The sequence below is a fragment of the Athene noctua genome, chromosome 18 (genome assembly GCF_965140245.1).
Source record: "Athene noctua chromosome 18, bAthNoc1.hap1.1, whole genome shotgun sequence".
In the NCBI taxonomy this organism is placed as follows: Eukaryota; Metazoa; Chordata; class Aves; order Strigiformes; family Strigidae; genus Athene; species Athene noctua.
In genome coordinates, this window is record NC_134054.1 from 4,651,728 (window position 1) to 4,666,637 (window position 14,910).

General features: G+C 44.4%; 2 protein-coding genes across 5 annotated transcripts in view; one reads left to right on the forward strand and one right to left on the reverse strand.

Annotated features, from left to right (window-relative positions):
* Window positions 1–27: 27 nt before the first annotated feature.
* HEXD (hexosaminidase D) lies at window positions 28–9,871 on the reverse strand. Of its 4 annotated transcripts, XM_074922335.1 has the most exons (12): window positions 9,766–9,871; window positions 9,585–9,694; window positions 9,425–9,512; window positions 8,837–9,001; window positions 7,513–7,698; window positions 6,052–6,121; window positions 5,081–5,276; window positions 4,340–4,422; window positions 3,472–3,550; window positions 3,293–3,394; window positions 2,672–2,761; window positions 28–1,863 (listed from the first exon to the last, which is right to left on the reverse strand). In XM_074922335.1, exons 1-12 carry the CDS (start codon window positions 9,844–9,846, stop codon window positions 1,695–1,697), a joined length of 1,419 nt encoding a protein of 472 aa, XP_074778436.1. In that variant the 5' UTR covers window positions 9,847–9,871; the 3' UTR covers window positions 28–1,694. The 4 variants fall into 4 exon arrangements, with proteins under 4 accessions (XP_074778436.1, XP_074778437.1, XP_074778438.1 ...); XM_074922336.1 differs by lacking the exon at window positions 3,293–3,394 and having other exon boundaries at window positions 31–1,863; window positions 6,052–6,123; window positions 7,515–7,698; XM_074922337.1 differs by lacking the exons at window positions 9,425–9,512; window positions 9,585–9,694 and having other exon boundaries at window positions 33–1,863; window positions 6,052–6,123; window positions 7,515–7,698; window positions 9,766–9,858.
* Window positions 9,872–10,149: 278 nt separating this feature from the next.
* OGFOD3 (2-oxoglutarate and iron dependent oxygenase domain containing 3) overlaps window positions 10,150–14,910 on the forward strand; it is a 48,940-nt gene continuing 44,179 nt past the window's right edge. Inside the window, exons 1-2 of the mRNA XM_074922341.1 lie at window positions 10,150–10,258; window positions 10,600–10,817. Coding sequence (XP_074778442.1) covers window positions 10,170–10,258; window positions 10,600–10,817 — 307 coding nt within the window. The 5' untranslated portion in view covers window positions 10,150–10,169. The remainder of the gene's footprint in view (window positions 10,259–10,599; window positions 10,818–14,910) is intronic.

Below are 14,910 nucleotides of genomic sequence, written 5' to 3' on the forward strand. Positions count from 1 at the left end.
CTATATTGATGGTTGTGTGAATCACCATTTGGCACAGACCTACTTGAAGGAGTTAATGGGGAGAGGACAGAGTCCAGGAAGCCCAAGTACCCAGCTCCTTACTGACCCTGCTTTCACTTTTACAGCAGTCCACTTTCAATTTCATAGAAGCCAATATAACCAACTCTATGGGTGAACATATTTCCATTTTTCCCCCTTTAAACCAAACCAACATACCATGTGCAAAACAAAGGCAAGTTTCTACAAACATTTTGAGTAGCAAAGGATTTATTAAAGTAAAATAAATTAAGATCTTTTTTAGTTCAAGGTATGTGACTTTTGTAGTTATGGTATACATAGCAATTGATTCTTTTTAAATAAAAACCCACATGTGGACCTAACTCCTCTAGCTCTTATTTAATAAGTTAAAGATTTGTCTTATGCTGTACTTACTGTACTTTCTGTATCTAGAGCTATACTCTTTATAATAGACTGTTCCAAGAAAATTTCAATACCTGTGCTTCCAAAGTAAGACTTTCAAGAAACCAATAAATGAAGCAAACAAGTAAAGAATATTTTGAATATTCATGGTAGTGTAGTTAACTATTAGACTTTTGAATTATTTTCCCTTGTGATTATCTTAATGCTCCAGTTATGTCCACAAAATATATTGCTATACTTTATTTAATAAGTTCAACATTAGAGCAGAATAAAACTTAAATGTTTTTCCCACATACTCAGTAGACTTCAGTCTTGCTCCAAATTTGGATGAACCTGCAGTCTCAGGTTTTACATAGCAAAGTAGGTGCCTTAAAGTGACTGGGATGGTGCTTTTCTGTGGGGGTAAAACTATGCTTAGCTTAGATGATGCTTTGGTAAAAGGTCAAGCTCAATGTGTTAAGGCAGCTTTCCCTACACGTCCAAGTGTCACCTTCACTATTGGTAAGCAGCTCCTTTTCTGGAGCTCCCTCTTGCTCTGTACATGTTCTTTAATACATCTGCTGTAACCTCATGAGCATCTAGACAGCAGTTCTTGCTCAGACTTCTGCAAAAAGCTGGATGCTAATTTCCTGTCCTCAGGCTAATCAAAACTGGATTTAAGACCAATGGTTTTACATATTTCAAGGACTGAAAAAGTCCAAAATCTGGAACAAATCAACTGCTCTATGCTGTGGCAGGACTTGTCATGATGGAAGAGCAGGACATCTCCCTAAACAGCTGAAAGATGAAGGAGTCACAGTACAGAACATACAGACCTAAAGCATGTTTAAAGTATCCTAAATCTTTCTTTTTATGGAAATTGTAGAGGGAGGACATGTTGGTTACTGACTAGAGTAGAATTTGTAGAACTTTTCCAGGCCATTGTTATGTAAGAAAGTCTATTACTACAAATACTGAATTTGGAAGAAACTGCTTTTTTCTCCTGCCTTGTAATACAGCTGAATTCTGACTCACTCCTGCATTCTGTTATGCAAGGGGAGCATGTTTGACTTACAGGGCCAGTGATTAAAGGCTCAGCAATGTGTTAAAACAGAAAATTAAAATAGAGTTGAAGCTTATTACACTAATAAATTCCTTTATGCCTTCAGGTCACTTTTGTTTAATCACAGTTCTTGCATCAACTCTCAAGATGACACACTCTAGCTCTAGGACTGGTTGCTGATTTCAACTAGCCCTGTTTTCCCATGGGTTAAGACAGGCTAATTGAAATGCCCCTAATTTTGTGCTTTTATTGCTTTATCTAAATCATCCACTACTTGCTGCAGCTTCTGTAGGCTGGGGTGGACGTTCTCCTCCATCCACTCCTCTACAGTACACTTGTGGAAAACTTGTTCCATGGCTGCTTGGAGGTCTTGCACCACAGCATTCCACTTGGAGAGAAGACTAAGCAGAAATCAGAAGGAAGAAACAATCACATTTGCAGGTGAGCTCTGCCTCAAGGGAGGGCTAGCTTACTGGGCATTTTAAAGGGAGTAGTCTTTAAAATGGCTTTACAGGAAAAGAAGCTAAGAGCTCAAAGGACCTGATTTTGTGCAGATGGCAAAAGGTTGATGTTGTTTGTGTTTCAATACCATTAATCTCGGCACTTCTCTTACACAATGACTTTTAAAGTACTGAAATGTGAGCTCAAAAAACCCACTATACACAATTGAAGTGTAACTGAAACCCACTGTGAGACTTGTTGGGAATTTAGTTATGGTTTTTATCAGGAAGAGGAGATGCAGTTGGATATTCACCTCATCACAGCAAAAAGTGTATAAATTAGCCATTTAGCATGAATTGGCATAATGTCTAGGATAAGTTCTGAAAAGCACATGGTGACAGGGAACAGGGGAAAGGGGTCTGGTTTTATTCCAAGCCCTGCCTGGAACCTGGTCTGTGGTGAGCTCCACTGAGGCTAACAACTGCTGTAAGATGCAGGAGGTCTGCAAGGGAGTAACTCCAACACAAGGCTTGTGGAGTTTTTTTGGAGAACAGTTTTATACTTGTATTCAAAGAATTTGTTCAACAGAAGGCAGATAAACATGTTATTCTGTTTAAGACCATATTATGAATACTTCCTATTGTTTGATTTCCACTGATGCTTCCAAAATAATTACAGAAAGAGGCAGTGACTCAAAACTGAATGTATTTGAGTGTCCAAAATATGACAGACTTTATTTCCCCTATAATGCAAAATAAGTGGCATTACCTTACTGCATCTGGCTGGAAGTGATGCATTATTATGGGATGAATAATCCTCCTTTTTCTGTGGTAGGGGCTGAACCAGCCTGTGACATATCTGAAAATGGATGTCAGTATCAGCAGTTTTTGAAACAGCAGTGACATACGTGTTTGTAGGGTGACAGGGAGGTGACAGGGCTTTAGCTGAACTTTTGCATAAACAGAGATAGTGCTTAAGGAGTAAGTGAATTTATGGCTATGTATGTTTGGAACTAGCTTATAAAGACTGTTCCTGGCAGTTGAGAATAACTGATCATCTGCTGCAGTTTAAGTTTCATGTCAAGCTCCTTTTTTTGTAAGCACACCATTAAAAAAAAATAATTTTAACTTTAAACAACAGTAAGATTTAATTCAGGAAAGAGCTAGATTCCTGAAATAAGGCATCACATAGTATTTAGGAATTCTGCTGAAATACTTTAAATTTGCATCTAAATTTTATGTTCTGCTGAAGTGTCAATATATAGGGATGTGATGCCTGAAACACAGAGCCTGATGTTTAAAACACTTTGCTGGAGTTATGCCCCATTTTGAGATGACACAGCTCCAACACTCCTGCAGACAGCCACAGAATCAACATAAACCTTGTTACCTGTTCCTTTCAAGAAGTTCATCCACTGATGACTTGAGGTAGAAACTAACTTGCGTCACAAGTGTAAGGATATTGCTCCCAGGAAAGGTCCCCAGGACTGTGCTGTCCAAAGAGGCTCTGTTAGTTTCTGAACTTACCATGCATTGAGAAGCATCTGAATTTTGCAGCTGGAATTTTACCTCATGAAAGTATCAGTTTCCAGGTTGGACATTCCCAGGAGCTTTTCCACATTTTCTTTAATCTTTTCAGAATAGCCACCTGGCAGAAGACAGTGGAAATAAGGAGCCTAAATATCCAAAATGTTCATAAAAGAGTGTTTTTCTGGAGTACTCTGCATTGGCTTAGCAGTTCTCATGGATGAAGATTTTTTTAAAAGGTAAAATGGAAATAGAACAGGAAAAAAGTTTGGGGATGGGAGGAGTCCATTGTCTTTCACACAATTGTCTTGTGCTAGGTAAAGCACTTCCTAGATATGAGCTTTCCATTCAGGGTGCTGAATATTTTTAGTGCTTTAGTTGAAAACAAGTAGGTTGTGGGGTTTTTATTTTGAAAATAAGAAATGCAGAAAGACAAAAATTCTGTTGGCAACTGCCTGTAAATAAACCAGAAGCTACAAGAAGTACTTTACCAGACAGTGTACTTCCTAGATCAATATTAAGAAATTAATTAATTAATTAAAACAACTTTCACATGTAAACAAGATCTAAATCAAATCAGTCTCATTTATATACCAGTAATGTTTCAAATCAGTTCCAAAAGCAAATCAGATTAATTTTTTTTTTTTTTAATAACCATGAAGAAGTTTGTGACCATTTGAACACAGTAAATTATTAGTATACTATGGCTGTTTTAAAATACTTAAGCCAAGAGGCTTCTCTGCTTCTGTATTGCAAACATGCAATATGTGTAACTTATTGTTCATAATTCATACCATGATCAGATAGTCAAACCACCTCAAAATATAATAAGCCTATGCCAACCTTAGGGCAAGGTCACTTCATTCTTGTGCTAGGCATTAGATGAGAGAGAATAAAGTTGTCATTGTACCATTCTTTAGTGCCTGCAGACATACAGCCAATGATGGAATCGCCACAGGAAGAAGCTCACATAAAACAGAGAAGTGATCATACCTAAATAACAAAACAATCATTAATTAGACATTTTACCATTAGAACATACTAGACAAGTGGGAAGTTTTAATATTTCAATCACTAAAATTCAAAGAGCTTTAGAAACATCAAGTTTCTGTCTCGGAGAAGGGACCTTCTATTTCTGAAACACTAAGCATTCCTGTTTTACTAATACGAATAGATATAAACCAAATTACTTTAAGCAAATTAGGGTCAGAAATTGGAATTCAGCTGTCTGGTATTCCCTTAGACCTCCTGAGTATTGCATAAAAACCTTTTACTCCTTCATTAACATTTTCCCTCTTACGCAACTTCATTCTATTTGAATTCACATCAGACATTGAGATACACACTACGCATTAACTATGCTGTCTATAAGCAGTTCGAGGTGGCACAAAGTACATTCAAGCCTTCAAACCCAGTCTGCTGTGTTTGCCAAAACAATTGCTCCTGCTGATTAATGCTGTAGCAGCTGACTGGAACTCTGAAATCCACCCTTTGTAGTCAGTGGGTGCAGCCCAGCAGTAACCAACAGGAAGGGCTGCAGGGTCGCGCAGTTCCCGTTAAATCCCCAGCCTGCTTGTACCTCCTGGGGAGTTTTTGGGTGGAAGTTTGCTTCCATGTGATCCCTGGAACCATCTAAAAGGATGTTCCTTACCTTTGCCAGCCGGTCAGCGCGATACCTTCAAGGACATCAGCAGGGCTATTGCTTGCCACTTCCAGCCACTGAAGATGGTTTTTTAAGTGGTGTCCAATAAGTGTTAGAGATTGATTCACTCCTGTAGCTCCTTTAAAAGCACTAGCAAACCACACCTTGGAGAAGCCACATCTACGATACTTCTCTATGAGATGCACTGCAGTTAAGACACAAAAGAATGTTTACAGGACAAGTTCTTCTCTATTTTCATCCTTGACTGTAATACTCCAATTAGGAAGAAGCCAGGTCTGCTTACAACAGGCTGCTGAGCCTTGTCCCATCAAGTTTTGAGCATCAGTAAGAATGTGAGAATTGACATTCTCTCTGAGTAACCCGTTTGGTGACTGCCCTCCTATTTTCCTGTGCCCAGTCTGTCTTCCATTCCCCTGAATTGCTAAATTGCTTCAATGCTAAGGCATGTAACAAGCATGCACAACATCTGACAACTGATTCTTCTTTCAGCAATGAAATACTTGTATGCATGTTAGATGCCTGATGTAAGAATTTTTCTTTTGAATTCTATATATGTGTGAAGCCTTGAAGCTTCTTTTGCAGAGCTGTTCAATACAGAGCTATCTACTTCCACTGGTTTTAATGCAAGCAGAGTTAATGTAACAGTGCTTGTGAAAAACCTCTCAGCCTTTCACCAGTGATTCCATAGCCCTGTTAAAAAGAATTAAGCAACAGACAATGCAAGTCCTTCATAGGAGAAGCATAAATAGAAAAAGAAAATAAGTGATAGCAACTCTTATTTGAGATCAAACAAGGGCTATGTTTATGCTCTTAAAGCAACAAAAAGCAATTTAACAAAAATAGAATTTTTTGGTGTGCAACTAAGGCATGTTTTAATCATACTATCTTGGTTTGGCTGTTTTGCTTAACAGGTAACAGCTCTTTGCTTCGCCTAAGCAGCTCAGCAGAGAAGTACAAACCTTTGCCCTCCACGTCAAGGTCTGCTGCATAGTCCCAGATCATTGGCTGTACAAGCTGTGGGACCCCAGACTCTGAAAGGAAAGGGTTCTTCTAAGTAATGGAAAACAACCAGTTAAAAGTGAGAACAAGATACATATTGTTGGTGCAGTAGCACGTGACTAGAACTAACTCTGACTTGTCACTAGAATTCTGCATTTATAGTTGAAGTACCCCTGGGGATTTTCAACCTGGCCAAGGGCTTTGAACACGTGGGTTCACGTGTCAGGGGCCACTAAATCCTTAGACATCTTGAAACCACTAATAGAGAGCAGCAGTGACCATTCATTAGAGATCCCATTCATGCCAAGCCCATCTCAGTCCCCTGAATCTCTCAGTATACCTACTGGGTTCGAGTGGCAGAGCTGCAAACTACACACAAGACTTCAGCTAAATTCAAAGGAAATATTCACCCTTGAAGCTGGAGATTGTCTGAGCTGTGCTTGCACAGAACTTAGCTTTTCAAGATGCCTTTAAAGTTCAAATAAAGATAGAGGTTTATCTTCAAATCCCTTCATAATCAACTCCCTGACTAGTTTTAAACATGAGAAACCTAACCTTAGAGAAACTGCTGTAAATTGTACAGAAATTTTGTAACAGCATCCCATTTCAATTTGTTTAGCGTGTTATTGCCCGTGGCAGTAGAGTGCACTTAGCTAGATGCTGTGCTGCTCTGGTGGATGCAGACGGGTCCAATCTGCATTTTTTTTTTTATGATTTCCTACTACTAAAGCCATGAACAGATCAGTCACTGCTGGAGGATCTACAGAGCTCTTCATGGTATTGGCTAAATCTGCTTAGAACAGACACATAAGGTAGCCTGAAAATGCTGGAACTCTCTTTATTCTAGGACTACTCAAATTTTAGCAGTGGTTTCATGTTCTTCAACAAACAAGACTCATGATGTCAAGGTGTTGAAGCTACCCCACAATTCAGTATCAGAGTTCCTCATGACATGCACTATGATCACATGTCCTGTCAAAGATGCTCACAGGGTTGCAGCTTCTCTGTGTGAGTCTGCACCATTGAAGGCAGATGCTGCACAGAGCAACAACTAACATTAAAAGGTGGTGAGAGGCATAGAAATTTAGACTGAGACTATAAATGCTAATAGGTTTGGTTTTTTTAATGTGTAAAGAAAATGGAATTGATGGCAACCACTGCATGATGACTGTTTTGTTTGTCACTGTGTATGACCAGATGGAAAACTAAACTATATGTGTTGAGACTTGCCCACACTCATACAAAAAGTCTGTGACATAGCCAAGGACTAAAACTCTAGTCTCTAGTCTAATGGATCACATCTCAACTATTCTCAGATTTCTTATTTTCATTATTTGCATCTGCCAACAAATCAGTTTTAAGTGGTTCTGTAAACTTTTTCGTATGCTACAAAATATGATTTACTCCATCATTGGTCACACACCTGCCAGTGTTTCCTCACTCATCCCTCTGAGCATATCATCCCACACGATGGGCGTCACAGTGGGGTAAGACAAGGCCACACAACTTGCAACTGCTTTTATGTGGGATAAACACAGCTTCTCTGGGGTGTTGTCTTGTTGCTGCAGCCACTGCTTTGACTCCTCTCCTTCACCAAGGTAGTAGACCTGAAACATCAAACAAATAATCCTGGTTTCTTTTATAGGAATAGGGGGAATGAGTTTGATACAGTGTAATGAAATCATACAATATTCAAAACTTATTGCAAAGACATGACACACTGAGTGGACATATTCAAATGCACCTCCCAGTTCAAAGACACTGCAAGCATTTCTATCAGTCTGCAGGAGACTGTGGCCCTGACTAAGTGCATCACATAGAAGAATTCTATATGAACTAAAATAACTAAAGAATAATTAAAGCATGCTCTATTTGCCTTTGGAAGGTTTTTTCTTGGAAGTAGCTCTCACCAGTTTTACTCAGTTCAAATCTAGCAACCCATAAGGTTCTGAGTTATATCCCCATCTTGGGGAAGGAGATCATTTGTATGTGAATCTAGAAATGACTTGGGGACGTGTGCAAGTATGGCCCCAGCACACTTGATCCTATGCAGAGAGTGGATCTGGGCCTGTTAAGCTGAATATGCATTTAAACTCTGTTGTTTTAGCGCAGGTTTTATCTAAACCACGTTTATTCTACATGACCAGTACTTTGCTTTATAAAAACTTGCAGGTCCCCATCTAACCTTGCCATTTGTTCCCAAACAACAGGATTCAAAATGTTAAACTATCAGTACAGTTAAGGGTGATCACAATGAATTTCAGGGATCTGCATGCCATAGGGATGGTCTTAAGAAGCCCTGAGAAAGAAGAAAACTCAAGGTTTTCCTCCTCAAGGAGACAAACTACCAAGAGATTAAAAAAACCCCAACAAACACTTCCCATCACAAAAGGGCTTACTTTGAATAAGTTGGCCAGAACAATGAGCCAACATCTTACATCAAAACTCACATGATTCTTAATGAAGACCTCTAACTGATATCTCGCTTCAAATACTCATTTTACCTAAAACCAAATGCCAGGTTAGCTTTAAGTGCTTTCAATATTACACTCAGATCAATAAATGACATCCCACACTACTGAAATAACTTATAGTCAAAATGACTTTTCACACTGGCTTGAACTGGTGCTTTCCATCCCCCAATTCCCACCCAAACGTGGCCTGGGTACCACGGAAATGTGGAAGCCTTGGCCCTTACCATCATTTCTCACAAGAAAAGAGTTCCTGGCTCAAGAGAAGTCCTACCTCATCACATCCAATGTGAAACCATTTTAAGTCTTCATGCAGTGCCATAACTTGGTCAATCATGGCTCTGACCAGTGCCCGCGACTCCTCCTTGTGTGGGTTGAGGGCATTGGGAAACGCCTTCACCTCCCGGAGATGAGCAAACTCTTTGTGCTTCAGCACGAACTGCAAGAGAAAGGAGAGCTTGGGGAAGAACCGCAAAATGAAGAGGACAGCAGCGTCCTCCTGCGTCACCAGGGCTCTGCTAACGGTTTTCCTGCTAAAACCTGGGTTTCAGCTGGGTGAGAGCACAGGGGACAGCACGAGGCCTCTCGCCAGGGCTGGTACGGCCAGGAGGGGCACGGCTGCAGCTCCACGGTGCTGCGAGTGTCCCCGACCACGAGTCACCTCACAGGGTGAGGGAAACCGGGCGGCCAGAGCAGCGTCACCCTGGTGTCTGGAGCGTGCAGCTGACAGGAGCCGGATAACCAGAGTACCAGGAGTTAGGACAGATTTTCCAGCAAAGCCACCCCCCAGGCCGCCGCCCTCGCTGAGCCAACCCAGCGCTCCCAGGCGTCGAAGGCGCGACGCCGCCCGCCCGCAGCTCACCTCCATGTGCCCGAAGGTCTGCACCAGCGGCACCACCTCCAGCCCCTGCGCCCTCGCCTGGCTCAGCACCGCCCTCACCTCCCCGGGGCTGCGGGGCAGAGCGAGCCGTCAGGGCCCGGGCCGGCAGCGCGGCCGCCCCCGGGCCCTCCCCGGGCGGTACCTGTAGGCGTGCGGGGCCCGCAGCGGCCCCAGCGGCCCCGCGTAGGGGAAGGTGTCCTCGTACTCCAGCAGCAGCCCGGTGGCGCCCAGGGCGCGGAGCAGCGGCAGCACCTGAGGGGGCGGGAGGGGTCAGCGGGCGGGGGGGCCGGTGCGGGGGGGCCCCGCCGCCCCCCGGCCCTTACCTCGGCCAGGTAGGAGGCGCGGGGCGGGGCGCCCTTCAGGTCCAGGTGCACCAGGCGCCGCCGCGGCCCGCCCGCCTCCATGGCCGCCGCATGCCGCCGCTCCGCTCTCGATTGCTCCTGACTGCGCGCTCGAGGCTGGCCGCCGCACCGCCGGTCCGCATCGATTGCTTTGGTCTTCCTCCGCGCTACCCCGGCACAAAGCGCTTGAGCCGCTTTATTTATTTATTTTGGTTTTCCCCTCTGCCCCGGTGCTGCTCGGCTGCCGCTGCTCTGCCCCGGGGCGGCTCCTCCGCCGCTCTCGGCTCTGTACTGCTGGTCTCGCGCGTTTCTGCTCGGTGGCCGATTGCTTTCCCCTGGCAGGCGGCAGAGGCGGGCCGAGCGCATCGCTCGGTGTCACGGGCGCGATGGCTCCGCAGCGGCGGGCGGCTCCGCGCGGCCCCGAGAGCGGCGGGACGGCGGCAGGGCCGGACCGCGGGGGCCGCCGCCACAGCAGGTACCCGACGGGGGTGCTGGGCTAGCGGCTGGCACCTCCCCGCGGTAGTGGCGGCCTCTGCCCAGGCGCGGCGGCTGAGGGGAGCGGCCTACGGCAGCGCCGCCGGCTCCTGTGGGAGCGCCCGTGGGAAGGCGGCCTGTAACCTCCGGCTAGGAAAGAACGATAAAAATAGCGTGTGTTTATAAATATGTGTACGTACGGTAAAAACGAGGGGTCAGTCGGAGCGCTGGCCTTTGACTGGGTCTCCCTGGTATCGGTCAGGGCAGCGGCCAAAGCGGTTCCTCACCGGCTGGGGAGCGTGTCCTTTGCTTACTGGGACTGTTGCTGTGCTCTCTCCGTAGTGCCAGGAAGAGTAGAGGCCAGCAAGAGACACGGTGGAGGTGGCTGAAGGTAGTGTTGCTCCTCTCCTCTGCTGCCGTCGGTGGCCTCCTGGGCTGGAGCTACCTGAGCGCCGAGGACGGGGTCACAGAGGTGCTGGCTCGTCACAGTGAGAACCTACAGGACAAGTTCATTGAGATCCCCTGCTCTGAAGACTACGACAGCCACAAAAGATTTGAAGGTATTTGGATAGGATTGTCTGAAGCAAGATGAATAATTAATTACTCAAGCATGTCCAGAGAAGGGCAACAGAGCTGGTGCAGGGTCTGGAGCACAGGTCTGCTGGGGAGCGGCTGAGGGAACTGGGGGGATTTAGTCTGGAGAAGAGGAGGCTGAGGGGAGACCTCCTGGCCCTCTGCAACTCCCTGCCAGGAGGGTGCAGAGAGGGGGGATGAGTCTCTTGAACCAAGTAACAAGTGACAGGACAAGAGGGAATGGCCTCAAGCTGCCCAGGGCAGGGTCAGGCTGGCTCTGAGGAAGGATTTCTGTGCAGAAGGGGCTGTTGGGCGTTGGAATGGGCTGCCCAGGGCAGGGGGGGAGTCCCCATCCCTGGAGGGGTTGAAGAGTCGGGTTGACCCAGTGCTGAGGGATCTGGTGGACTTGGGAATGGTCAGTATGAGGCTCATGGTTGGATTGGAGCAGCTTCAAGGTCTTTTCCAACCTAAATGATTCTGTGAAGCAGCCTTCAGATGACCACAACAGGCTGACTGATGTCTTAAGTTTGTTAAACTGAATGTATACTACATCGTATCTCTTCATCTTCTGTTGATTTCTGTCTTAAGTTTATTACTGGTACATACCATACAGGGTGTGGAATGGAACTGATTTAGGATATTGTCTGTGCCACTTGCATGTGGAAATGGCACAAATGCCAGCTTCTGCTACACTTCTTTTGATGCTGCCTGCAAAACATTTCTCTTTGTCTTTGAACTGAGCCTGTCAAACTTGTATTTGCTTTCCCTGGCATTTGTTTCTTTAGAGCATTGGTGTTGGATCTTCTGGAAAAACAGAAGATTTTCATCCTCTCTGGTGAACAACAGTGAGAAAATTGCAGTTTGCATGGATAAGCTATGCTGATGTTCTGTTTCAGATTTGCAGAGAGTATCCTGATGAACGTTTTGAGCTGGTACTGCTGCCAGAGCAGCTCTGCTCTCGTGTTTTGTCAGCCTACCTGTGTCTAGCTATGTGTTGACTGATAAGCTACTGCATCAAAAAAGGACCCTGATAATTCTGAGTTAGTTTTTAGCCAAATCAGTTGTCTTACCTGGTTTGTAATGTGGCTGACAAAACACTTGGTGACACAAAGCTGGAGGCAGTGTGAAGGTTGAAAGTATGACTGCTTGGAGCTGAGGAAGAACAAAGGTGATCAGAGGGCTGGAGAGCCTGCCCTATGAGGAAAGACTGAAGGAGTCAAGTCTCTTCTCTTCTAGAAGAAAAGTCTTGGTTGGGATCATATCACAGTATTCGAGTAGTTAAAGGGCAGCTACAAAGAGGATGGAGTCTCTCTCTTCACAGGTGGCCACATGGAGAAGACAAGGGGCAACGGGTACAAGTTGCACTAGGCAAGGTTTCATCTTGATATGAGAAAGAAATTTTTTACAGAGAGAACGGTCAATCTGGAACTGGGACAACCTCTGCAGGGATGTAGCAGAGCCCCTATGGCTGGAAGTTTTCAGGATGCTATTGTAAAGGGTATTAGATCATCTTGCCTAGGTTCCCTTTCCCATGGAACAGGGGATCTTTTGAGGTCCCTTCCAACCTGGGCTGTTCTACAATTCTGTGATTTCTAACTTTATTCCAGTGCCAATTCTGGTAGGAAGTGTTCACTAAACTGCAGCCTGGATGTGGTGCCCCAAAGCTGTGGAGGTAATTTTCCCTGCTCTCTTCACATCACTGGTCCTGGTGGTGTTGGTCAAAGGCTTGTAACATAAAACAAAAGTTTGTGTAGTCTGTGATCAGATAGTTTTTCCTTAGTACTGCTACTGTAGCATCTTTTTTTGAGGATTCATCCCAAATGTTATTGAGGCTAAGAAAACTGCTGTCAGGAAGCTACCAGCAAGAAAACTTCCTCAGTAGGGGATTTTTTGACTGAACACATGTTCTGTTTTAACTTTTTATAGTTAACTATAAGGAGAAACTGTTTCTGACTTTATTTGTGTCTGTCAAGGCCGGAGAAAACTGCAGCCAGTGTTGCCACAGATTTGGTAGTTACGATTGAACTAAGGCTAAAACTGTCTTCATTCTGCTACTAGGGCTTCTGCTTATCAAAAGAAACCCCCCAAACCGTATTTTTCCCTTCCCTGGTTTGCAAGAGGAATTTTCTGAGCTGTGGACTTGTGGTCTTGGCAACCTCATCAGTGATTCTTTCCATCATAAGGAAGGCACGAACTTCAAGGATATCTGCCTGGAAGAGGAATGACTGTGTTCTCTATTCTTGTGGTGCTCTGCGGATGCTGGTTGTGGGGTGCAGTGTCACCCTGGCTTTGTATGAGAATGACTGACATGGCTGGCATCAACCCAGGAGGAACAAAGGGGAGTCATCTGGTGTGAGTTTGCTTCTGCTTTCTAATTAGATGTTTGCTTGCTGCTGCATCTTAACTTACGGGGTTGATTTGGAGTTTTAGCAGATATTTTTACACGTGTTCCCCTGTACTATGCTTTCAGAAGGACATCAGTGGTATTAGAAACGTGTGAACATCTGTCTTGTTAAGTGGTTAATTGAAGCCGTACTGCGATGATGAACTTTGCTCGTTTTTTAACTCTTGTCTCCTGCTGGGTGCCCGCAAGAGGGTGGTGGTGAGCTGCTGAGCCTTGCTGTGCCCGCAAAGCCGAGCTCCCTCCTCCACGTGTGTGCCACTGATAGTTTAGTGGGGCAGTAAATACGGATTACGGTTTTCTGCCAAACTGGATTCAGCTCTGGAGCTTTAGTCACTTTGGAAATAGCTTTCTATCACTCAATAGCTTTTCATTCTCTGTCTTTACTCTGGCTTGACAGCCACAGCTGCTGGCTCTGTGTCAGAAGGAGGCACATTCCTCTCATCACTTGGTGTCTGATGCTCAGCCATAAAGTTTCCACAGCTAAAATGAGCTTTTATACACCTGTTGCAGCTTCAAACTGAACTAGTGCAACTGAGCTACTAGGTTGCTTCAAATTATATGATAGTTGGTGTCACAGAGCAGCGGCTTTATTTCCATAGCGCTGCCTGCCAGTAAACATGCTTCATACAGAAATAAAATGTGTTATTTTTCAGAGGCCAAGCACTTAACTTACTATATTTGCAGAAGATAGATTCTTTGAGCACAGTCTCATCTGCGTTTGGAACCCTGTGGCCAGATCTTGGCTATTTCTGTTGCCCTGAGACATGGTTAACTACTTAAAACTGCTGTGGCTACTAGTGTGTCTGATATAACTCCTGTGTAGTCTCTTATGTGTGTTTACATACTGTGTCAGTGTACAAAGTATCCATGATCACTGCCCAGGAGACAGCTTTAAGGTGCTTTTCCAAAGACTAGATCAGTGGATGTGGAAAGCAGAGAAGTCTGTGAGCAGTGGAGGAAAAGATCTAGCACCTAGACTGCTGGTGTGGTTATGGGGATGGCATCCAATAAATCTTTGCCTCCTCTTGTCCTGCTTTGAGATGGATTGCACAGGGGGAGTATCATGATGGGACTTTTTTTCTCACGTGAATCATCCCAGTCTCAGCAGCGTATGGTTCTTGGCCAAGTATCACTTCAAGTAGAAGACAGAGCTGCAGTTGAGGCACTTGGACCCCTGTGTTACTGTTTTCTGGGTACTGAATAGGAGCAGGGGCCATAGGGAGTACTTGTGTTTTTGCATGTTTTGGTATGCTCCTCCTTTACATTGATTGAAAAAACACAACTCTAAGATCCAAAGCCAAGTGCCTTTTTATATAAGTGAATGATTATGTGTCTGCTAAGCACAAATTTGTGGAAGGTACTGGGTACTTTGTAATACTAAACTGAATTTCTCCTGAGTGCAGATTCTCCCAAGTATGTTTTAACACTTCAGTGCTCCTGTGTACCATGGTCTCGTAGACAAAGATGATGCATTTCTTAATGCTAAAATTGTTTTCAGACAAACAGACTGTTCTGATTTTTCCTTAGTATTTGTCCAGTTTGTGCCTTACTGTTGGTACCTGACTGACTTCACACTGAACTTTTTCTTGCTTTCCTTCTCAGTTTGGAAAAGCTTCTGCTGTTGCCTTCAGAACACCTCCTGCTTCTGATGCTGTCTTTGTCAGCTCTTTGTCAGA